The sequence below is a fragment of the Globicephala melas genome, chromosome 16 (assembly GCF_963455315.2).
Source record: "Globicephala melas chromosome 16, mGloMel1.2, whole genome shotgun sequence".
Lineage (NCBI taxonomy): Eukaryota > Metazoa > Chordata > Mammalia > Artiodactyla > Delphinidae > Globicephala > Globicephala melas.
In genome coordinates, this window is record NC_083329.1 from 43813379 (window position 1) to 43837855 (window position 24477).

Consider the following 24477-nt stretch of genomic DNA (forward strand, 5'->3'; position numbering starts at 1 on the left):
TTGTGTCTAGTTCGATATAGAAATCTGAACTAGACTGGAGGTGCTTAGCCATGTAAGGCTATATAAATTCCTTAAGTACATGTTTTTGTGGACTCATAGTGCCAGTCTAGGGACACTATCTAGATAAGGACAATATCTTATAATCTGCCTTTCATTATTGTATCTTGTATTTTTATTTTGAAATTTAATTAGTATTTTTATGAGTGTCAGATTGGAATAGAAAACTGCTTCATTGATACAGACTATCTGGGGGCATACTTTCACCATATTGATGATATTTATTGCATGGTCTATGTTTAAGTATAAGATTGGTTTGTTTTAAGCTTACTTTGTTTTAAAGGAGAAGACAGAAGTTAAAACTATGTATTTCAATTTTCAATTTAAAAAGCCACTGGAAATGAAATTGGAAGATACACAAAATACATGTATACACACAGCGTGTTTACTATAACGAGTTCTTTTCATATATGGAGTTATAACTAGTCTCATTATTTGATAGCCATCTTTTACATTATATGATTTCTCTCTGTGTAACTGGCAGTAGAATTGCTGGGTCATGTTCACCTTTAATGATTACTGTCAGACTTTTCCTCTTCCACCAGTGACATATGAGAGTTCCAGTAGCTTCACATCTTTGTCAACATTTGTACTTTTCTTCTTTTTTAATTTTCACCTTTGGAGGTTGTAATGACATTGTATTTTGGTTTTAATTTGCATTTCCTTGATGACTAATGAAGCTGCGGCCCTTCCCGTATGCTTGTTGGCCATTTGGATACCCTGCACCACCAGGGAAGTCCCTTTTTTTCTTTTTCTATATGGATACCCAGTTGACCTAGCACCACCTATTGAAAAAATTTTTCCTTTTCCCTCCACTAGAATGTCACTGTGTTCACTTTTAATTTTTGAATTCCAAGTTTGCCATTTTCTTTCCATTTTCAGCACATTGATGAAGTTAAAATAAGTGCTCATGGTACCACTCAGATGTCAAACACCATCACTTTTGCTTCTACATCGGAAGTGCTATTTGTTTATTCAAAACAGTGATAATATCCTAAATTGGGTTTAAAGGATATGCTGTCCATTTTTAAAATGTGCAGCTTTCTGTAATGGAGCTTTGTAGAGCCCCAGAGAGCACCACTCACATTGAAATCTATGTGAATGGCGCCCCTTGGAGTTGGCATACATGGCCTGTGGGGCAAATGCAGCAGCCCTGAGTGCTGCTTGTAATAACTGGCAAATTATAAAAAAAACAAAAACAAAAACATGATCTTGGGGCTTCCCTGGTAGCACAGTGGTTAAGAATCAGCCTGCCAATGCAGGGGACACGGGTTCAAGCCCTGGTCCGGGAGGATCCCACATGCCGTGGAGCAACTAAGCCCATGCGCCACAACTACTGAGCCTGCGCTCTAGAGCCTGCGAGCCACAACTAATGAGCCCGTGTGCCACAACTACTGAAGCCCGCATGCCTAGAGCTCGTGCTCCGCAACAAGAGAAGCCACTGCAATGAGAAGCCCGTGCACCCCAACGAAGAGTAGGCCCCGCTCTCCGCACCTAGAGAAAGCCCGCATGCGCCCAGCAATGAAGACCCGATGCAGCCAAAAATAAATGAATAAATAAATTAATTAAAATAAATAAGTAAATAAAACATGATCTTTTTCTATGCTCCAGCAATCCTCGTTTGTAAAACGAGGGTTATTTGTGTTCTATTACTGTGGTGCACCACAAGTTTAAAGGGGTGGAGTAAGAAAGAAACTCTGAGGCAATCCATGTGGCTTTTCAGAATTTCCCAGCTCTTACAACCTTTTAATGTTTCATATTTGAGTTTATTTTTTATTTAGAAAGTAGTTTATTAATTTAACAAAAAAGAAAGAAAGTAGTTTGTGTCAGTCAAGATATTTTATACCAGTTCCTTCCTAGATCACACTTCTGTCCTAGGAGGAACTTTCTTTCTAGGGCTCCCCTGAGTGATCTAAACTTTAATGAACACATTCAGAAGGTGACCCTTGAGGCTCGTAGCTACTCTTATATGTATTTTCTTGGAGGCACAACTACTTGTAACCTATATCTTTTAAACTGTTGGGTTGGCCAAAAAGTTCATTCAGTTTTAAGTAAAAATAAAAGGCATGTTTTTCATTTTCATGAAGAACTTTATTGAACAATGTATTATTCACTAACCGAACGAACTTTTTGGCCAACCCAATATATCTTATAAAGTTACTTTTTTCCACAAATGAGTTCTCCTTGAATTTCATGCCCCAGTTCAATCATCAACAAATGTGCCTGACTAGTGACTTGTGAGGATTTTTATTACTATCATAATCTTATACCATTAAAAATAAATGTTTAAAACATTGGAGTTGGGACGAGAGTATAAAATCAAGAGTCATGATCCCTATTAGAAAGGATGTGGAAGTGCTTAATAAACAAACTCCTGCTATAATTAGTTCAGCTGGTTAAATTGAGCTTGGAACAAGTAAGAAAAAAAAAAACTCAGTCCATGCCACAGACTGCAGCTCTGAGTATGCGTAGCTCTGTCACCAAGGATTGCCAGTGTTTGGAAGACAGCTTAACTTTGAGACTAGGTCAGCTCCGCACAAACCCCTAACTCCTCTTGGAAAAGCAGCCCAAAGCTACGTCCTGAAAGTAGGTCAGCAGCATCTTAAATAAACAATAAGGATGGCATATTTAGAGTTTTGCGGTCTCCTAAATCAGAAGAACCACAACAAAAAAGACTCAAGAATTTTGTGTGGCTTTGGACACTTTGCTGGAATATCATACATTCTGTAAATTGAAAATAGTTGTGGCAGTGCCATGTGTTTTCGATACCTTAATGATTAATATTCTTTTGAGGTTCATTTCTAGATGTTATTATATGTTAGTTAAAAGGCCACCCCAGTCTTTTTTAAGTGACCTGCACTATTCTCTCAACACCTGTTATTAAGATTTTTTTTATTATATGCAGTCCGCATATCTGCATAGGGGAGTAATTAATTCTGATTCTATTGCCAAATCTAATCATTTACATTTTTAAAAATAAATTTATTTTATTTATTTATTTTTGGCTGCATTGGTCTTCGTTGCTGTGCGTGGGCTTTCTCTAGTTGCGGCGAGCAAGAGCTACTGTTCGTTGTGGTGTATGGGCTTCATTAGTTATGGTGCACAGGCTCAGTAGTTGTGGCTCGCAAGCTCTAGAGTGCAGACTCAGTAGTTGTGGCGCACGGGCTTAGTTGCTCCGCGGCATGTGAGATCTTCCCAGACCAGAGCTTGAACCCGTGTCCCCCGCATGGGCAGGCAGATTCTCAACCACTGTGCCACCAGGAAAGCCCCTGCATTTCTAAAAAATAGAAATTTGAGGTATCTATGCTCTGCTGATCACACTCTTCCCTTTTTTTTTTTAATTGGAATACAGTTGCTTTACAATGTTGTGTTAGTTTCTGCTGTACAGCAAAGTGAATCAGCTATACGTATACATATATCCCCTCTTTGTTGGATTTCCTTCCCATTTAGGTCACCATAGAGCACTGAGTAGAGTTCCCTGTGCTGTATAGTTGGTTCTCATTAGTTATCTATTTCATACATAGTAGTGTATATATGTCAATCTCAATCTCCCAATCCATCCCACCCTGCCTTCTCCCCTTGGTATTCATATGTTTGTTCTCTACACCTGTGTCTCTATTTCTGTTTTGCAAGTAAGTTCATCTGTACCATTTTTCTAGATTCCACACATGTGCATTAATATAGGATATTTGTTTTTCTCTTTCTGACTTAACTTCACTCCGTATGACAGTCTCTAGGTCCATCCACATCTCTGCAAATGGCACAATTTCATCCCTTTTTATGGCCGAGTAATATTCCATTGTATATATATACCACATCTTCTTTATCCATTCGTCTGTTGATGGACATTTAGGTTGCTTCCATGTCCTGGCTATTGTAAATACAGCTGCAGTGAACATTGTGGTACATGACTCTTTTTGAATTATGGTTTTCTCTGGATGTATGCCCAGGATTGGGATTGCTGGATCATATGGTAGTTCTATTTTTAGTTTTTTAAGGAACCTCCATACTGTTCTCCATAGGGGTTGTATCAAGCTATTCCTTAAATTATATTGTTTAACTCAAACAATATCAAGCACCTTATATGAAAGGCATTGTTCTAAGTATTGTGGAGGAATTCATGAATAAAATGCAAAAAAGTCTTAGTTTTAAAATAATATTCTGGTAGAAGAGGAAAGGGAAGGAGGAAATTAGAATTTCTTGAGCATCTATTATATAGGCCAGGTATTAAGTTAGTTACTTCACTTATGTGTTTTCATTTAATTCTCAGTATAGTTCTTCCAGTGATGTTCCCATATGAGGCATTTGAGCAAGAGGTTAAGTGAGTTGCCCAAGGTCACATAGCTAGTAAGGGTCAGTAGCAAGGCCAGGTCTGACTCCAAAACTCATATTTTTGAAGTGGTCATTGAGAAGACAGCCACTGTTAAGGAGAATGGATAAAATTTGGGCACAGGGAGTTAGAAGGAAGGTTATTTTTAGAGAAGGAAAATTATGAAGGTCAGAAAACTTTAGTCATGTACAGGGAACATCCAAGTACGCAGGCTAGACCTGACTAAATGGTTCTCAAACTTTTTGGTCTCGGGACCCCCTTATATTAAAAGTATTGAGTGCCTCAAAGAGCTTTTGTTTGTATAGGCTATATGTATTAATATTTACCATATGAGAAATTAAAACAGAAATTTAAAAATATTTAGTAATTTAAAAATAACAATAAACCCATTGCATATTAAAATAATAAAATTTTTATTAAAGATAACTGTATGTTCCAAAACAAATAAAAGTAGAGTGTCATTGTTTTATACGTGTTCAGATCTCATTATAGTCAGGCTTATAAATGACAGTTGAATTCTCACATCTGCTCATGCATTCACTCTGTTACAGTATCAAATATTCTTAAACTGGAAAACTCCACTGTATACCCATGAGATAATTGAGAGTGAAAAAGGCAGATATCTTAGTTTTATTATGAAATTAATTTTGACCTCACAGACCTCCTGAAAGTGTTTTAGAAAACCCAAGGGCATTCTTTGGAGAATTACTTGGGATGTTTGTGAAGGGGAACCCAATTGAAAGTGTAGGGTTAGGACTAGATAATGAAAAGAGTTGGTTGAGTTTGGTCTTTAATAAGCAATGGGGAGCCACTGACATCTTCTAAGCAGAAAAATGAAATAAACCAAGCTGTGCTTTTAGAAGATTGTTATGCAAGTAATTCATAGAGTATTGGGAAGCAATTATAGTTGAACTGTAATAGATTTTTGAGGTAATGTAATAGGTATTAAGGTAGAATATATTATACTCTTCCTCTGACAAGATGAACTAGAGAAACGGGAGTCAAAATGAGCGTGGTGACTAGGAGACTAATAATCCCATTAATAAATATAGGGAACATAAAAAAGAAGCAAGCTTGGGAAGGAAAATAGTGAATTAAGTTTTGGAATATGTAAAAAAAAGTTTTACATTATTTTTTATTCTGAAATAATTTTAGTCTTACAGAAAATTTGCAAAAATAGTACAGAAAGGTCTCATATATCCTTCACCTAATTTCCCCTAATTTTTACAATATATATAACCATTGTACAGTTATCAAAATGAGGAAAGTAACAGTGATACAGTACTGTAAGCTAAACTACAGACCTAATTCAGATTTTACCAGTTTTTCCACTGTTCTTTTGCTGTCCAAGGATCCAATCTGGGATCCCACATTGGATTTAGTTGTGTCTCCGTGTGTATGTGTGTATATATATATATATCTATATATATCTCCTCTAATCTGTGACAGTTTCTCAGTCTTTCCTTGTCTTGCAAAAATTTTTAATAAAAAAGAGAGAAGATGCTTATAATATATGTAGTGGGGAAAAAACTGTCATTTCATCTCTCTTAAAATGCATAAGAACCTGAGTAAAACCATTATTTTTTCTTTAAAAAGTTGAAAAAATTATTGTAAAAAATTGAAACAGGGCTTCCCTGGTGGCGCAGTGGTTGGGAGTCCGGCTGCCGATGCAGGGGACGCGGGTTCGTGCACCGGTCCGGGAAGATCCCACATGCCGTGGAGCGGCTGGGCCCGTGAGCCATGGCCGGTGAGCCTGCGCGTCCGGAGCCTGTGCTCCGCGACGGGAGAGGCCACAACAGTGAGAGGCCCGTGTACCGCAAAAAAAAAAAAAAAAAAAATTGAAACAATGTAAAAGACATAAATAAAAAGTGATGGCCCACTGCCAGATATAACTACTGTTAATAGTTTGGTGTGTATTCTTTTTATTTTCTATGCATGTATAGTATTATGGGATCTCTTGAGCATACTTTTACCACATATATTTTTCACTCAAAAACTATATATATATATTTTTTTTTTTTTTTTGCGGTATGCGGGCCTCTCACTGCTGTGGCCTCTCCCGTCGCGGAGCACAGGCTCTGGACGTGCAGGCCCAGCGGCCATGGCCCACGGGCCCAGCCGCTTCGCGGCACGTGGGATCCCCCCAGACCGGGGCACGAACCCGTGTCCCCTGCATCGTCAGGCAGACCCTCAACCACTGCGCCACCAGGGAAGCCCAAAAACTATATTATTTTTATACAACGTTCTTTGATGTCAACATATACATATCTCATTCTTTTTAGTGGCTGTAGTATCTCATAGTATGGTTATGTCATAGAACCATTCCCTTATTGATGGGCCTTTAGGTTATCCTCAGTCTTTCATAATTACACAGAATGCCTCACTAAACATCCTTATATATATATATATATCTTTGTCTGTTTGGATGATTATTACTAGGAGGTGAAATTCCTGCATCAGAGATCATATGCATTTTCCACTTTCACAATTATTGCCAAATTTCCCTCCAAAAGGTTCTATCTCAACTAACACTCCCTCCAACAGCAAGTGACATGCTTATTTCCCGCCAATGCCATGGATGGAGGTGTTCTAATACGGTGACAGTGGTTTGGTTTGGGTAACGGCCTTATGGATGTTTGACTATTTATTCATTGCTCTCTCTTGTTTTTCCCTACAAAGCACTGTTTTGCTTTGTTTTGCTTTTGTAACACACACACACACACACAATAATTAAAAATGAATGGTTTTAGAAAGAGAAAAACAAATACCATATGCTAACGCATATATATGGAATCTAAAAAAACGGTACTGATAAACCTAGTGGCAGCGCAGGAATAAAGACGCAGACAAAGAGAATGGACTTGAGGACACAGAGGGGGAAGGGGAAGCCTGGGACGAAGAGAGAGAGTAGCATTGACATACATACACTACCAAATGTAAAATGGAATGCTAGCGGGAAGCTGCTGCAGAGCACAGGGAGATGAATTTGATGCCTTGTGATGACCTAGAGGGGTGGGATAGGGAGGGTGGGAGGGAGGCTCAAGAGGGAGGGGATATGGGGATATATGTATCCATATAGCTGATTCACTTTTTTGTACAACAGAAACTAACACAACATTGTAAAGCAATTATACTCCAATAAAGATGTGAAAAAAAATGAATGGTTTTAAATGCTTTGTCTTTGAGACCTTTAACTGTTAATCAGTATGGGATAAATTGGATCTTATGAGGATCCTATGGACTTGAGCAACTTGTATAATTCAGTGTTAATTCTTAAAGAGTGGAGAGAAGAGCAAAGGAAGAGATTACTGATCCTAGCATTTCCTTTTGAAATAACATAAGAATCATTAAATTATTTTTAGTACTCCGTATGTGGCTGTGATGCTAGAAGTAGATAAATAAGAATGCCAGTTATGGTAGAGAAAGCATAAATCAGGTAATTGGGTGATTTCTGAAAAACTTTGTGTAAACTAAATCAAAAGGGAAAAGTATAAGTGGTCCTTGATTTCTTGTGTTTGTCTAAAAGCATATTGGCTTCTGAATAGACTAAGAGCAAAAAGGTGGGGTTTTGATTTGTTTGGTTATAGTTTTTGTTTGTTTTATATTTTCACCTCCTTAGCACAACTCAGAATTTTTCGTTTTTCAAATTTAAGGTCTCTATTTTTGTAGGCAGGGGAGGGTGTGTATTGTGCCTTTTGTTTTCTGTTGGTCATTCTGTCTGTGCGTATGCACCATAGTTTCAGTTGCGTATTTCCAAACAGTGTAATAGGGCATATTTCCAGACATTTTTTTTTTTTACTTTTTATTTTATATTGGGGTTTGGCGATTATCAATGTTGTGATAGTTTCAGGTACACAGCAAAGCGACTCAGCCATACATATACATGTATACATTTCTCCACCAAACTGCCATGCAGGCTGCCACATGCAGGCTGCCACATAACATTGAGCAGAGTTCCCTGTGCTATACAGTAGGTCCTTGTTGGTTATCCATCTTAAATATAGCAGCAGACACATATTTTGATAAAAATAACATTAGAAATTTAGACCCTCCTAAAAAAGTCTAGGATGCGTAAGTTTCCTCACCAAAGCACTTGTGTCAGTATTAGTAGTAATTTAATGATTGATGTGACTATTAAGAATGTTTGATGTACCATCAGCTGCCTCTTTCCTATAAGTGAGCTTTAAATAGACAACTTAAGAACCTGGCTTTGGCTTCACAGAGAACATGGTCCTGAGAAAAGGAGAAAGGCTGTGTGAGTTCACTGCCCAGGGCCCAGACACGGAGCCTAGCACATCCAGCTCTGTGCTCCCAGCTCTTCACTTTTTCTACCCACCTGCCTTCCTTTTAAAAATTAAAACAAAGCTTTTGAATTCTGATTATGATGTATATGTATAATGTATAATATATAATGTATGTTCACTCTGAAACAAGTAATAAAGTATTGAAAGTGATAAATGACAAAGTAAAGGCAACTGTAATCCTCAGAAAAAAAAAAAAAAGAACCTGGCCTTGGGACTTCCCTGGTGGTCCAGTGGTAAAGAATCCACCTTCCGGGCTTCCTTGGTGGCACAGTGGTTAAGAATCCACCTGCCGATACAGGGGACATGGGTTCGAGCCCTGGTCCAGGAAGATCCCGCATGCCGCGGAGCAACTAAGCCTGTGCGCCACAACTACTGAGCCTGCGCTCTAGAGCCCGCGAGCCACAACTACTGAGCCCGTGTGCCACAACTACTGAAGCCCCCGCTCTAGAGCCTGTGCACTGCAACAAAGAGTAGCCCCCGCTTTTAGCAACTAGAGAAAGCCCTTGAGCAGCAACGAAGACCCAGTACAGCAAAAAATTAAAAAATGTTTAAAAATTAATTAATTTAAAAAAAAAAAAGGCATCCCCCTTCCAATGCAGGGAACATGAGTTCGATCCCTGGTCGGGGAACTAAGATCCCACATGCCGCGGGGCAACTAAGCCCATGCGCCACAACTACTGAGCCCGTGTGCTTCAACTTGAGAGCCTGTGTGCCACAAAACTACAGAGCCCACATGATCTGGAGCCCACGCACCACAACTGGAGAGAGAAAACCCACACGTGAAAACTAGAGAGAAGCCCCGCGTGCCACAATGAAAGATCTCGCATACCATAACAAAGATCCTGCATACCACAGCTAAGACCCACGCAGCCAAAAAAATAATAATAATATAATTAATTAATTAATTTTTTTAAAAGAACCTGGCCTTTGCAGTTCAGTTGTTAGATTTTATCTTTCTCATCCTTAGGTCTAACTTCTATCAAGAGGTAAAATCAGGGCACAGAAATATAAGAACATGATAGTGAATATTTTTCTATACTATTTTGAAGGGATTTGAAAGAACAGTCTGACATTTGAAATTTGAACACAATTCAGGGCTATTCCATGTAAAACATGGTTTGGGGTTTTTTATTAGTAAACAAAATAAATTTGTATGTATTTATGTATGATTTACTCGCATATACATTACTCCGTAAAATATATACATGCAAGTCATTACAGTTTTTTAACCACAATTAGAGATTATTTTCTTTTTCTTAAATTATATTTAATTGAAGTGTAGTTGATTTACAATGTTGTGTTAATTACTGCTATACAACAAAGTGATTCAGTTATACATATATATATGTATATATAGATATATATACACACATTATTTTTTTTAATTTATTTATTTATGGCTGTGTTGGGTCTTCATTGCTGCGCACGGGCTTTCTCTAGTTGTGGTGAGTGGGGGCTACTCTTCGTTGCTGTGCGTGGGCTTCTCACTGCGGTGGCCTCTCCTGTTGTGGAGCACAGGCTCTAGGCGCGTGGGCTTCAGTAGCTGCAGCACGTGGGCTCAGTAGTTGGAGCTCATGGGCTCTAGAGCTCAGGCTCAGTAGTTGTGCTGCACGGGCTTAGTTGCTCCGTGGCATGTGGGATCCTCCCAACAAGGGATCGAACCCATGTCCCCTGCACTGGCAGGCGGATTCCCAACCACTGTGCCACCAGGGAAGTCCCTACACACACATTCTTATATATCTTTTCCATTATGGTTTATCATAGGATCCTGAATATAGTTCTCTGTGCTATACAGTAGGACCTTGTTGTTTATCCATTCTCTATATAAAAGCTTACACCTGGGGCTTCCCTGGTGGTGCAGTGGTTAAGAATCCACCTGCCAATGCAGGGGACATGGGTTTGAGCCCTGGTCCGGGAAGATCCCACGTGCCGCGGAGCAACTAAGCCCGTGCGCCACAACTACGGAGCCTGCGCTCTAGAGCCCACGAACCACAGCTACTGAGCCCGCATGCTACAACTACTGAAGCCTGCGCGCCTAGAGCCCATGCTCCACAACAAGAGAAGCCACTGCAATGAGAAGCCCGTGCACTGCAATGAAGAGTAGCCCCCGCTCTCTGCAACTAAAGAAAGCCTGCGCATAGCAACGAAGACCCAATGCAGCCAAAAATAAATTAATTAATTAAATAAATTTTTTTAAAAAATCCTTGCATCTGCTAACCCCAACCTCTCACTCCACCCCTCCCCCAACTCCCTCCCCCTTGGCAACCACCAATCTGTTCTCCATGTCCGTGATTCTGTTTCTGTTTCATAGGAGACTATCATTTTCTTATTAACTAGTTTTCTAGTTAAAGTAAGGGCCAAGAGGGACTTCCCCGGTAGTCCAGTGGTTAAGACTCCATGCTCCCAATGCAGGGGACCCGGGTTCGATTCCTGGTCGGGGAACTAAGATCCCACATACCACAACTAAGACTGCATGCTGCAACTAGAGAAGTCCACACGCCACAACTAGAAAAGCCCATATGCCACAACGAAGACCCAGCACAGCCAAAATAAATAAATAAAAATTTTTAAAAATTATCTCTTAAAAAAATAAAAATAAAATAAAATAAGGGCCAAGAAGTTCAATTTACCCATTTACACTAATGTTTGGAAAACTCAACATGATGAATCTTTTCAAGAGCAATCTCCTAAAAGACCGAATTAGAAAACAGTTAAGTAAAGCACAGTTATTCTAAAATGGGGCTATGGGGAATTCCCTGGTGGTCCAGTGGTTAGGACTCTGTGCTTCCACTGCAGGGGACCCAGGTTCGATCTTTGGTGGGGGAACTAAGACCCACAAACCACCTGGTGAGGAAATAAATAAATAAATAAATAGATAAATAAATGGGGCTATGACTTGGGAACTGCTCTTCCCCCAGTCATTTAAACTGGTTCAGTAATTGTATTCAGCTACTAGAGAATTAGATAGTTGCTATGAATCCTGTATTAACTTTACAATATATTTGAATGCCTACTATGTGCCAGAGACTGCTGTATGCTTCATATGTATCATTTTACTTGTTTGTCATAGAAACTGTGGATGCAAGTCATAATATCACTTTGCATTAAAGAAAACTAAGGCTTATAGAGGAGGAAAAAAAGAGTTTTGCCCAAGATCATGAGGCAGATGAGTGATGGCACCTGGACTTGAGCTTCAAAGCCTTGCTTTTTTTGTTTGTTTGTTTGTTTTTTGTGGTATGCGGGCCTCTCACTGTTGTGGCCTCTCTCGTTGCGGAGCACAGGCTCCAGATGCGCAGGCTCAGCGGCCATGGCTCACGGGCCCAGCTGCTCCGCGGCATGTGGGATCTTCCCGGACCGGGGCACGAACCCGTGTCCCCTGCATCGGCAGGCGGACTCTCAACCACTGTGCCACCAGGGAAGCCCCAAAGCCCTGCTTTTTAATCACTGTCACTGAAATCTTCCTCTTTATTGTTTAACTATACCAGGACCAAAGAAGCTGCTAACTGTTTAGTTAATTCTTGTCAGGAAGAGAAGGACAGCAAGAACTGTGGGGAAAAATCAACAAAAACAAAAATGAAAGTACTGAGGTATACTGGAAAAGACCAGAAGACTTGGAAGGAGACTTGAGTTTGCACTTGGCTCGGTTACTTAGCTCATATATCACTTTCTTAGGAAAGCCTTTCCCTACTCCTTGCTTGTCTCTATTAGGACACTGAACTGATTGCAATGATTCTAAGGTGTACATCTTTTTCATTTTAACATTTCTAAAATGTGGACGCGTCTTATAATTGTTGGTGTCTTAAAATTAATTGACAGTGTTTATCCTTAATTATTGGTATGTAAAATAAGGATGTGATTTACCATTAATGGCATCTTAGATTTGATGAGTGCAGTATTTGTTTACATGTGTTCCCATGAAAATGTTTACATCAGTCCCATAGTTTTTAAATAACAGGTATATGCAGTGATTTTTCTGATTTCTGTTCTAATCCTCTTTTAAGCTCTAGCCCTGTATGTTGAATAAATTTTCCTTTGATTTCACAAGGATCACAGATTCAGTGTATCTACTTTCCAACTCAACATGTCTTCTAGTATATTCCCACATCTCAGTAAATGGTATCTACACCTGTAGAAGCTAAAAAGCTAGAAGTCCCACTGCCAGGGTTTGAATACCAGTTCCACCCTATACTAGTTCTGTGAGTACACAGTGAAGCATGTCACCTTTATTCTTCATTTGTAAAATGGGAAGCGTAATAACACCTACCTCTCAGGATTATTAAGATGGTAAAACATCGAGTAAATATTAGCTGCTGCTAGTCTTCAACATATATATTCGTGACCTTTCTCCTTCCTCTGTACATGTAATTCATCGTCAATCCTGTGATAAGTAGGCCTTTCACAATATCCCAGATCCATCCTCTTTTTTATCTGCTGCTTCTCCAGTCCAAGCCCCTGTTATAGCCTGTAATAACTAATCTGGTAGCTTCTCCTCTTTCCCATCTTTGATCCATTCAATACATAGACCAGTCAGAGCCATCTTTTAAATCAGATTATGCTACGTCTTAAAACCCCTCCCAATGCACTTGGTATAAAACCCCCAATCCTTAATATGGTGTATATTGTTCTCACTTTTCTGCCTGGCCTCTGCCTACTCTTTCATCCTCATCTTATGCCACTCTGCCTCACGTTACTCATTTCTCCCAAAACTGACTCCCACTCATCCTTTTGATTTCAGCTGAAATGTCACTTTCTCAAAGACATTCCCTTATCTTCATAACTAAATTAGGTTCTTCAGTTCTAATATATAGTCTTTTATATTGAATTTACACCTTTCATAGTTGGTGGTGATCATTTCCTTCCCAACTGAAGGTAAATTATTTCCCCAAAGTCATAGAGCTAGTTATGGTAGGATTGGAATGCCAGCCTAGGACTGGCCAACTAAAGCTGTGCCATTTCCATGATCCTTCCTTTGCTTCCTTGAGAGCAGAAAAGAGCATATGAATCAATGTGCTAGCCTTTAAAAATATGGCCCAACTGCTCTCCTTTCTTTCCATTTAACCTTCATGTTGTTCCTTAAATATCCATCTCTCTGTGAGCCTTCACTCTCCCAAATTAGATTATAAACTGGTTGAAGTAGGATCTGTTTTTTATATGTTATACACCTAGCATTTACATAAGTTACCCTGCATATAATAGATACTCAAAAATAGTTTGTCTTAGAGATGCTAAAGAAAAACAATTTTTTTTTTTTTTGAAAAACAATTTTTTAATCCATTTAATTTTTTCAGGGTTTGGAGCTATCTCATGAAGGAATTTACTACCTCATTCCATATTCTTCTACCCATCAGTGACAATATATTTTACGTGTCCATATTGTGAATAGAACTGCCTAAAATGATTTTTAAATGAGTAGTTTGTGTCTTCATGGATTATTATGCTTGTTTCACTGGAAAAGAATTAACCTTAAGTATTTTTGCTTTGTTTCAGGAATTGAGTGATCTACAGCGCGACCCACCTGCTCACTGTTCGGCTGGACCTGTGGGAGATGACTGTAAGCTTTGCTCTCTTGCTAGGATTTTGCTACCATTAATAATACAGGTTTGAACACTTGTTAATGACTCCAAAACTCCTTTGTTTGTTTCAGTGTTCCACTGGCAAGCAACTATTATGGGGCCTGTAAGTATGATTCATTTGTGTGAAATTAATCCCCTCAGCCATCCTTCATTCTTGGCATTTCACCTTTTATCAGATGTTTTTGGCTAGGGTTGAACTTTCTTGTACTCTGAATCTCTCAGAAAGCAAAATGTGAGTAAAGGATTTATGATGATTTTCTAGAGCGCTGGTGGCAAATACTTGCTAGGAACACATTTACAACACTTTGCCAAATCCTTGATCATTATGCATAATAATGAATCACCCACAATTTGCAACCAGGCTGCGTGTTTATCTTTTTTTAAACAGAAAGTCAGTTGTTCAGAACTAAGTGTAATTACTCTCACATCAACATTTTAGTAGGTTAGAAATAAGTCTAATTAACCCAATAATGGAATTCCTACAAGTAACAAGTATCAATTTGCAATAAGTTTCATCACTGTTCCTGTGTGTGAGAGGAACGGATAAAATATTGCAATGGCTCTGTTGTTGCCACATCATGAATTTGCCTCTTTTGTTGCATTGTCCTGAACTCAGAATTACCTGCTATTCTATGACTGGCTTCTCTTCATACATATTACCTTTGTTAAGATTATTTCCTTCTACACCTGAGAAACAGTTATGACTTTTCTTTCTGTGGGCAAAAATATGATTGCATAAGAATGGGCACTGATAGCTCAAATCTACTTTCTGAGTAAAGACTGCATTAGTAACATGTTTCCGTTAACATCATTCTCTCCTCCCTCCCTTGAAAGATCTTTATCTAGTAAGCCATAGTGTTGTTTTTTGTTTTGTTTTGTTTTTTGCGGTATGCGGGCCTCTCACTGTTGTGGCCTCTCCCATTGCGGAGCACAGGCTCCGGAGGCTCAGCAGCCATGGCTCACGGGCCCAGCCGCTCCGCGGCATGTGGGATCTTCCCAGACCGGGGCACAAACCCGTGTCCCCTGCATCAGCAGGTGGACTCTCAACCACTGCACCACCAGGGAAGCCCAGCCATAGAGTTTTTAATCATATGGCCTCATGCTTAGCTTTTAAAAAATACAACAGTTACTGAATTTTCAGAGCAGGAGTCCTGAGCAAGTGTCTTAAATTACTACATTGTTTTATTAAGTTAGTTTTTTAAAGGGTGAAGTGCAACATATTTATTTAACAACTTTTAATAAGAATCTAGTTATTTGATTTTCATTGCTTAACAAGAACCTGCAAAATAATATCAAGTCTTACCCTTACCATTTGAATTATAGCCCATCACAAATATTTCTCAGGTGAATCACATGTAGCAAATGGTTACAATTATGTTACTCATACCCTCTTTATTGTAGTAATGTAAATATGCCACTCAATAATATAATTTGAACATCTAAGAAGACCATATCTGTTGATTGTAATTAACTTACATTTTCTACATTCCTTATAATTTTTGATGAACTGGAATTAAACTATGTGTATAGTAAGAATAATTATACGGTACAGTCCTCTAATGTATATGTAGAAACTTAAGGAGGAAGTAACGATAGCCTTGCTATTATTACCAAAATGTTAATATACATGATACTTTTAATTAAATATAAATGAATTAAAATAGAATTTAAGGTATTTTTGCTACTTTTTTCCCCCTTTTCCTTTTTTTTAATCATCCTTTTTTTTTTCTTGCTTGTAACACTATAAGTATTTCCTAATTGCTATAAAGAGATATGGCCAAACTTAAATTCCTCTTGTAAAGTTCATTCCTAATTAGATAATTCTATGAAACTGAATTTATCTAGTTTTGTTTGGGGCTTTTTTGCATTTCCCACGTTGTTTTGTAAACTGCTACTAAGTGAAGATTTGAGGTCTAAATTATGTAACAGTGTCACTTAGCCTTTTCTTTTTATAAGTTGGTCCTTTCAGTTCATCTCTGTTCTTGCCCCTTAAAGGATCATGAGAACTTAAGTTTTATAATTAAGAAGAAAAACACTAGCCTCAATCCTTTTCTTTTATACTGATTACTGCTACAGAAAATTATTCTTTTCTCACAGCAGTCTTGTGTGTTTACTGATCTTTAATAGTCTATACTCATGAACAGATTTGTTTGGGCAAGTCACACCACTCCACTGTGTATGTCCTATTTTTGTTTTGTTTTAAACTATGATGTTGGCATGATTGTTGGAAAGTCCTCCTTCATGCCTGCAAAGACAAACCTGTTTTTAAGGTAAATGATTTGAACTTATGACAAAATGATGGCATTTTTTTCAAACTGGTATATTTGGAGGGAATCATCTTGGGTTACTAATAATAAATATAGTAATCAAAACACTGATGTGATTATTTTGTAATTTCAGCCTGATAGCGCATATCAAGGTGGAGTCTTCTTTCTCACTGTACATTTTCCGACAGACTATCCTTTTAAACCACCAAAGGTATTTTTATTTTTATGATTGATGTGACTCCTGTGTCAGGGGTTTTACTCTCTATCCAGAGATATTTTCATGAAAAGACTGTGGGTAGGTTAGCATGTTCAAACTGTTCTGTAAAATCAATGAATCTAAAATGCTTTCTTACTCAAATATTGTATTATGTCTGTAAACAGAAGGCAGTATCTGTTAGGCTAGAAATTAGCTTCCCTACCTGTCTTTCCCTCTGCATTAGATATGTGTAGTTTGGGAAGTTTTTATGGTCAAGAGTTAGACTCTTCCATTCAGGGGATTATCTTTCCTAGGTTGACCCTTCTTTGTCAGTTTTTAAGTATTCAACAAATATTTATTGAGCACCTACCATGTTCTGTTGCATTGGGGAATACAAAAGTAAAAAGACATAGCCCTTTTGTTTAGTGAGGAAAGATTAAAACACATTCTTATTAAATTTAGCTTAAATCTAAAGAGGAAGCCAACAAATGATGGGGGTGTCAGTGAGGGAGAAAATCGTTAACAAATTCTGTCACTGAGGAAATATTTACTTTAGATTTTTAAAAACACCTAATTAACATTACATATGAAACGATGTAACAACTCTCGTGGAAGATTAGAATTCTTGGTGGATTTGTTAGGGCAGGTAATAAGCTGGGGCCCCTCAACTTTCCTCTGGAATAAGGTCAGCAGCCTATTTCTAGATCCAGGTATCAACTGATAATCAAATTAAGAAAAGGATTGCTTTGAGGGTTGATGAAAGCCACGGTTAATTACTTCAGGTGCTACTCGACCAGTCATACCACCTATTATAGACTTATTTATCACACTTTCCAAAATACTCCTCAATTCCTTGGGGTTGGGGAGAGCAGAAAACTGACTTTGCTTTCACATTATCAGTAGCTAAAGCCACGTGCACATAAAGTAGATGCTCATCCAATTTGTGTTGAATACATCTCTCCTCTAAGATCACATAAAATTGAGGACATTTTACCCTAGAGCAAATTGGTTCTGTTTGCTTTCATAGTTCATGGATTGTCACAGTTTTGTTTTGTTTTGTTTTATGTTTAGATTGCTTTCACAACAAAAATTTACCATCCAAACATAAACAGTAATGGAAGTATTTGTCTTGATATCCTGAGGTCACAATGGTCACCAGCTCTGACTGTATCAAAAGGTAATTTCATTTATCAGATTTACAACAGTTGATAACAGTGAGACAGGAAAAATACAGCAGAAATATCTTAGGGACCAAAGTTTAAAAAAACCAATCTACTGTGTTTTCTTCTGCTTTGCTTTTGCTTTGCTTTCATAGCTTTTATATTACTCTTGCTTGGGGGGGTTGATGGACAGATCTAAGTGATGAAATGAGAGAAATTTAAAATGTTAGAACTAGGAATTTGGGGATAAGACTGTTGACATTTCACCCCTTTAGTTTGGGCTTTATCTTTAAAAAGAAAGAGACAGGGACAGAGAGAGAGACACAGAAGTGAAAATAAGATTTTAGAACCAGATGTCCCATTCATTAAATGGAATTATTTGTTGACATGATGAGTAAAGCTTTACTCTCCTTTACTTCATCTCAGAGGAAATGTCAGATTGGCAGATAAAGTAAATGATTTAAAATGAAAGACAGGAATTCCCTGGCAGTCCAGTAATTAGGACTCCACGCTTTCCCTGCCGAGGGCCCAGCTTCAATCCCTTGTCGGGGAACTAAGATCCCACAAGCTGCATGGTGTGGCCAAAAAAATGAAAGACATATTTCACACTTTAGAGTAATGTAGTATATATAGCATGTTAGTCTAAACTTCAAATAATCAGTAGCATCATTGTAAGGACTGATACATAATCCATGCAGATTCTCAACTTTCACAGTTGCATAGCATTATTCTTTGCTGAATTATGAGATGTGTATATAGGGCATCTGAAGCCGTTTGTTTCATTAGCTAATGTTATTTGCTTTGCCAGCCTCTTAATTTTGTCTTGTTTCTCTAACAGAAAAGAGCCTGAGTTATTGTTTTGAATTAGAACCATCTACCCCTGAAAGCAACTTGGTAGTTTTCCCTTTTTATAAAATTTAAGAAAACTGTTTCTCTTGAAGGATTTGGGGGAGGAATCCATGGTCATTAAAAAAATTTTTTTAAATAAATGCTACCTGAATATATAGCTTGTTTTAAAAATTGATAAGGTTTAGAGGAAGCAGTGTCCATAGCCATGATTATTTCAAGTATTAGATAAGTAACAGCCGTTCAGATCGGTTAGTTATTCATGAATGGCAATTTTTCTGATCTAACATATCCCTATAAAACGTTCATGTAGATTCTAGTGTTCTTTTAAAAATCTTTCATATACTATAACTGTTACACACTAGATATAGGAAAGATATTGTGTCATAGGGTTTTTCAAATTAATATTCTGTTTCCTGGAATAGGATCACAAACTGAAATTCATTTAGCATATGCAGCTAAATACTTAGAGAGCGCAGACTGCCAGATGTTGAATACTTACCTTCTGCCGTTGGTCGCTTTTTATAAAAAATAGTTTTGTTAGCTTCTAGAAACTGTCCTTTAAGAACAGTTTCAAACAGCCTCAGTTTCCTCATATGTCAAATGGGGATTATAATAGTATTACCACATATGGTTACTATGCAACTAGCACATAGTAAGCATTCAAATGGATGTTATATAGTTATCTTTTTCCTTATCTGAAAACATTTGATTTGTGTGCATAATAGTGAAATCAGGGCACAGGGCTCTTGGCAGCAGGAGTAGGGAGATGAGGAACTTCCCTCTTGCCTATTTTATAAAGTAGCTTATATTTTCTTTATTTGTACATTTTTCACTTTTTAATATTTTAAATGTCTTATTTCGCTTTTTATCATGAGTTTAGTTTGGAAACTTTCTGGAGGTGTGAGCCCAGATAACTTACCCAGTTGGTTTAATATACAGGCTTGAAATTCCATTGGGCAGATGAAAGTTTAAAAAGATGAATGAAATATTAGTTTTTGTTAGCCCGTAGCACCCCCTTTCCAAGTCATTAAAAATCAACTCTGGGGCTTCCCTGGTGGCGCAGTGGTTGAGAATCTGCCTGGACATGGGTTCGAGCCCTGGTCTGGGAGGATCCCACATGCCGCAGAGCAACTAGGCCCGTGAGCCACAACTACTGAGCCTGCGCGTCTGGAGCCTGTGCTCCGCAACAAGAGAGGCCGCGATAGTGAGAGGCCCGCGCACCGCGATGACGAGTGGCCCCCGCTTGCCACAACTAGAGAAAGCCCCCGCACAGAAACGAAGACCCAACACAGCAAAAATAAATAAATAAATTAATAAACTCCGACCCCCAACGTCTTCTTTAAAACAAACAAACAAAAAAAGAATCAACTCTGCCTTCCTTATAAATTCACCTTTGGATTTGTAAGAGTAGGAAAAGATAAAGGAACATAGTAGAGGAAGGTGAAGGTGGAATGTTGTTCCAAAGATACCATGTATCCCCTCAGAAGTGGTGGCATGGAAGCAGACAAATGAGGAACCAGAGTCCTTGTTTCCTTCTTTTTCAGACACTTAGTTGTTTATTTTTTTAAGTGTAGCTATTTGCATTAGGATTTTGATACAACATGCAAGAAACAACTACTATAATTTATCAATTTTCATTTATATTTAAAAATACACAAGTTATGTAATGATAGCTGTGCCAATTTTTTTTTTTTTTTTTTTTTTTTTTTTTGCGGTACGAGAGCCCCTCACTGTTGTGGCCTCTACCGCTGCGGAGCACAGGCTCCGGACACGCAGGCCCAGCGGCCATGGCTCACGGGCCCAGCCGCTCCGCAGCATGTGGGATCCTCCCGGACCTGGGCACAAACCCGCATCCCCTGCATCGGCAGGCGGACTCCCAACCACTGCACCACCAGGGAAGCCCATGCCTATTATTTTTAAATGCATTTGCCACAAATAATGTACATGGAATAAAAAAAATTCACTGAAAATAATCTTACAGATATTCCTTCTTTAGCTCTAAGCCCAAGTAAAACAGTGCATGAGCTTCATCTCCCAAAGCGGTTTGAACTGTTAACTGTAATTTGATTGCTTTACCTTGAACTGTTTAGGACACAGATTTTCTGCATTAAAGTAGAATAAAAGTGGACAGTTTTCTTATTAAAGTAAAAAAATATCTCTAAGAAACATCTAAAGTTAGGATGCTATTCTAATATTTTTCCAACTATGTACCATCCGGGGTATATGTGTGTTACCTAAAAAATATTTTTGTAGAGAACTCTTGAGTTTAAAAGTTAATAGCTACTTTGGAGGTTCACATTTTTAAAATAAATAGAAATTCAAATAGAATTTAAAATTGCAAAAGTGATAATTTTGTATTATATACACTGTATGGTAATTTTGTAATTTAAAAAATTAAAGATATTTGCTGCCAACCAAAATTAATCTCAAATGTAATTTAATGTGTTCATTTTGTTTTTTCTTTGTAAGTTTATTGTCTGTTCAGTAAAATTATTTTCACATGTGTAATTCATATAAAGTAGAAAGATCATTACTTAATATGATGTTCTCTTTTAAATCTAGTTTTATTGTCCATATGTTCTCTGCTTTGTGACCCTAATCCAGATGACCCCTTAGTACCAGATATTGCACAAATCTATAAATCAGACAAAGAAAAGTAAGTGTTTGCTTATATTAATTTCTATTTGGGTGCATTTCTATGTAGTCTGCCAAAACATAAGTATTATCAATGTATTGAAGTACATTTAGTTATGCTTATTGTGTTTATGTTAAGTTTATCTATCCAGTGGAGTAAACCTTTCTTTTTAAATTCTGTTAACTCCTTTTACAAAAAAATCTCATCCCTTCCCACTTTTTGTTTCATCCTTTACTATTTAATAGTACTTGTTCTGCATTTACATAGTATGCATGTTTTTTGATAGTAACTATCAAACTATCTATAATTCTAAGTAGTAAATTTAAAAAGTTGATAATTGGAAATTACTGAATATCATATTCCTTACCTTCTCCCAGGAAAAGTTATCCTTAACTACCCCTAAACTGACCTAATTTTCAAGGTGCCACATCTTGCTGGCACCATTGATTCATTTGCATTTTACAGATAATGACCATTCAGGGTTGTCATTTATAGATTTGTATTAGAAATTGATTTCTTTATTTCGTGTGTATAACTTAGGTACGTTTTCATATAGGTTGTAAAGAGATCCATTAGTTTAAAAAATCGCTCATGTTTTCTGTTTTATTTATGCATGAACCTAAGTCACATTGACCCAATAATTGGTGTATGTATGATTATTGCAGTTAAGCATAAAAAAGGTATACAGTTTTACATAGACAGATCTTCTAAAAGATTTAATTTGTATGTTTTTACTATATCCCTTTTGTATGTCTACAGATACAACAGACACGCAAGAGAATGGACTCAGAAATATGCAATGTAAAATCAAAAAGATTTTCATATATACCAGAGTACTGTAAAATCTAGGTTTTTTTCAACATTAGCAGTAAATCGAGCACCGTTTACTGTTTCATTGTACCATGAAATCCTTTGATTTTTACCCATTTTAAATGTATTTCTGAAGCAAGACAAAACAAACTTCCAAAAATATTCTTGAGACTGTGATGAGAGCATTTATCATTTTGTATGCATTGAGAAAGACATTTATTATGGTTTTTAAGATACTTGGACATCTGCATCTTCAGCTTACAAGATCTACAATGCATCTGAAAAGCAACCAAATTATTTTTTGCTGAAACTAGATGTTTTTACATGAAAAATACTGTATGTGTTGTCTAAGATGTCGTCAGTTATATAAATCTGTATTCAGATTTCATTCTTTGTTAGCTCACTTTATAATTTGTATTTTTTTACTGTATAGACTAAATATATTCTATTTACATGTATGTCAACTCGTTACTTTTTTCCTGTGAACAGTATTGAAAAAACCCAACAGCTGATAATGAAATGAATTAACTGTCCGTCTCCCTTGTCTTAGGGTATTCTGTAGATTGATTGCAGATTCCTTAAACCTGAAATGATCTTTACACTGTAATTCTCAGTATACTGATTATGGAGAAACACTTGTTTTGATCTTGTTATACTTGACTTAACTTTATTACAATGTGAATTAATTGCACTGCTAAGTAGGAAGACGTGTAACTTTTATTTGTTGCTATTCACATCAGAATTTTTTTCTGTATAGGCAATATTATATTGACACCTTTTACAGATCTTAATGTAGCTTTTTCCATTTAAATAAAATGCTTTTTCTACTATTTGTCTTGATTACTTAAAAAGATAAAAAATTACTTTATAAGTAAGGATCAATACTCTATATAAAATTTTGCATGGAAATTAATTCCAAATTGTAAGAATGAAGTCTGTTGTATTTGGCACTAATCACCATTAATTATATAAATTTTATTGCTTTAGGTTTGTATTGATATCTGTTTACTAAATTGTCAATCTAGAGGATGATATACACTGGTCCCTTGTTATTGAAAAGAATTTAGGGTATGTTGGCATTTGTCTTGGATCACATCTAAAATGAATTATTTTCTAAGGTACTGAGATGAATGTAAGACAGTGTCACCTACATTGAAGAAAAGTCTTTATAGACCTGAAGAATAATTAGGTAATTCATTAAAATGCCCCTCTAGATATAACTGATGTTGTATTTCTTAACATTTTAAAATCTAGAATTTCTAAAATAGAATTTTAATGCCATCACAGTTTGAAAGAGGACATCCATTTTTTACCGTAGAAGTTATACAGAAAATTCTAAAATGACACTTTCCCTCTGTTTTATAAATTGTCAGTTAAAATGATTTAAATGAGCAGGTTATCTTTGCAGATTTTATAGAAAGTTCTAATGTTTTAACTTGGAAAAAAAATGTCTCTAATTATTAGCATGCTTACCAAACTTGAGTGTCATTTTTAAGAAGAGTTGTAGCTCTTCTGATTATTTCAGTAGCTGTATAAGTGTACAAAAATCTGTGATGGGTGTAGTCATTAGCAAAGAATGTAAATCACTTAAGTATTTTACCATGGTTCATTATTATAAAGCACAAAATAACCCATTGTTAAAAAATGTGTTTTTATAAATGAATGTAAAATAATTAAATGAATTGTGAAATGGATGTTTAAGAAAATATAGGTTTAAAAAGTAACTATATTAAGTGATGTCTTGAAACAGCCATATCATGAAGAATACTACTATGTTATTATAAGCTACATTGGCCCAGAATTTGAACACTCAACATCATTAGATTTAAGTATTTAGTATATTTTGATAATAAAGGGTTTTGTTTCTTGAATATCTTTCACTTTTTAAAAAACTTTTGTGTGGCATTTATTTTTGGAAATGTCTTTTTTTTTTTCTGTATTAAAGTTTTGAAACTTGCCTAACACTAACTCTGTTTGCCTTTGCTTACATCTGAATTGTACAACCACTCTCTTGAGGAGTGAGCACAAGTTCTCATAATTAATTTAAAAATCTTAGAAGTTCAGCAATGGCATAATGATCAGCCAGATCAGTATTTTGGGTTTGTTGTTTTGTTTAATTCTAACAAAGGGTACATCAGTTACCTAACTGTAAATCTGAAGCCAAGGACCTTCCTCCATAGATCAACCATTAATTTAAGGACCTCCTGGGAGTGAGGAAAATGGAAAGTCTTTTGGAGTTTTATGATCCTACCTCTTGAAGTCTTGGATTCTGAACACTCGTAACTGCCACATACAA

General features: G+C 36.9%; 1 protein-coding gene across 2 annotated transcripts in view; it reads left to right on the top strand.

The window, feature by feature from the left end:
* UBE2D1 (ubiquitin conjugating enzyme E2 D1) overlaps nt 1–24114 on the top strand; it is a 36068-nt gene extending 11954 nt beyond the window's left edge. For both annotated transcript variants that reach the window (XM_070043877.1, XM_030843993.2), the window contains exons 2-7: nt 14179–14242; nt 14336–14367; nt 16665–16742; nt 17799–17904; nt 21299–21392; nt 22131–24114. In XM_070043877.1, the coding sequence (XP_069899978.1) occupies nt 14359–14367; nt 16665–16742; nt 17799–17904; nt 21299–21392; nt 22131–22176 (333 nt within the window). In that variant the 5' untranslated portion in view covers nt 14179–14242; nt 14336–14358 and the 3' untranslated portion in view covers nt 22177–24114. The remainder of the gene's footprint in view (nt 1–14178; nt 14243–14335; nt 14368–16664; nt 16743–17798; nt 17905–21298; nt 21393–22130) is intronic.
* The last annotated feature ends 363 nt before the right edge of the window (nt 24115–24477 follow it).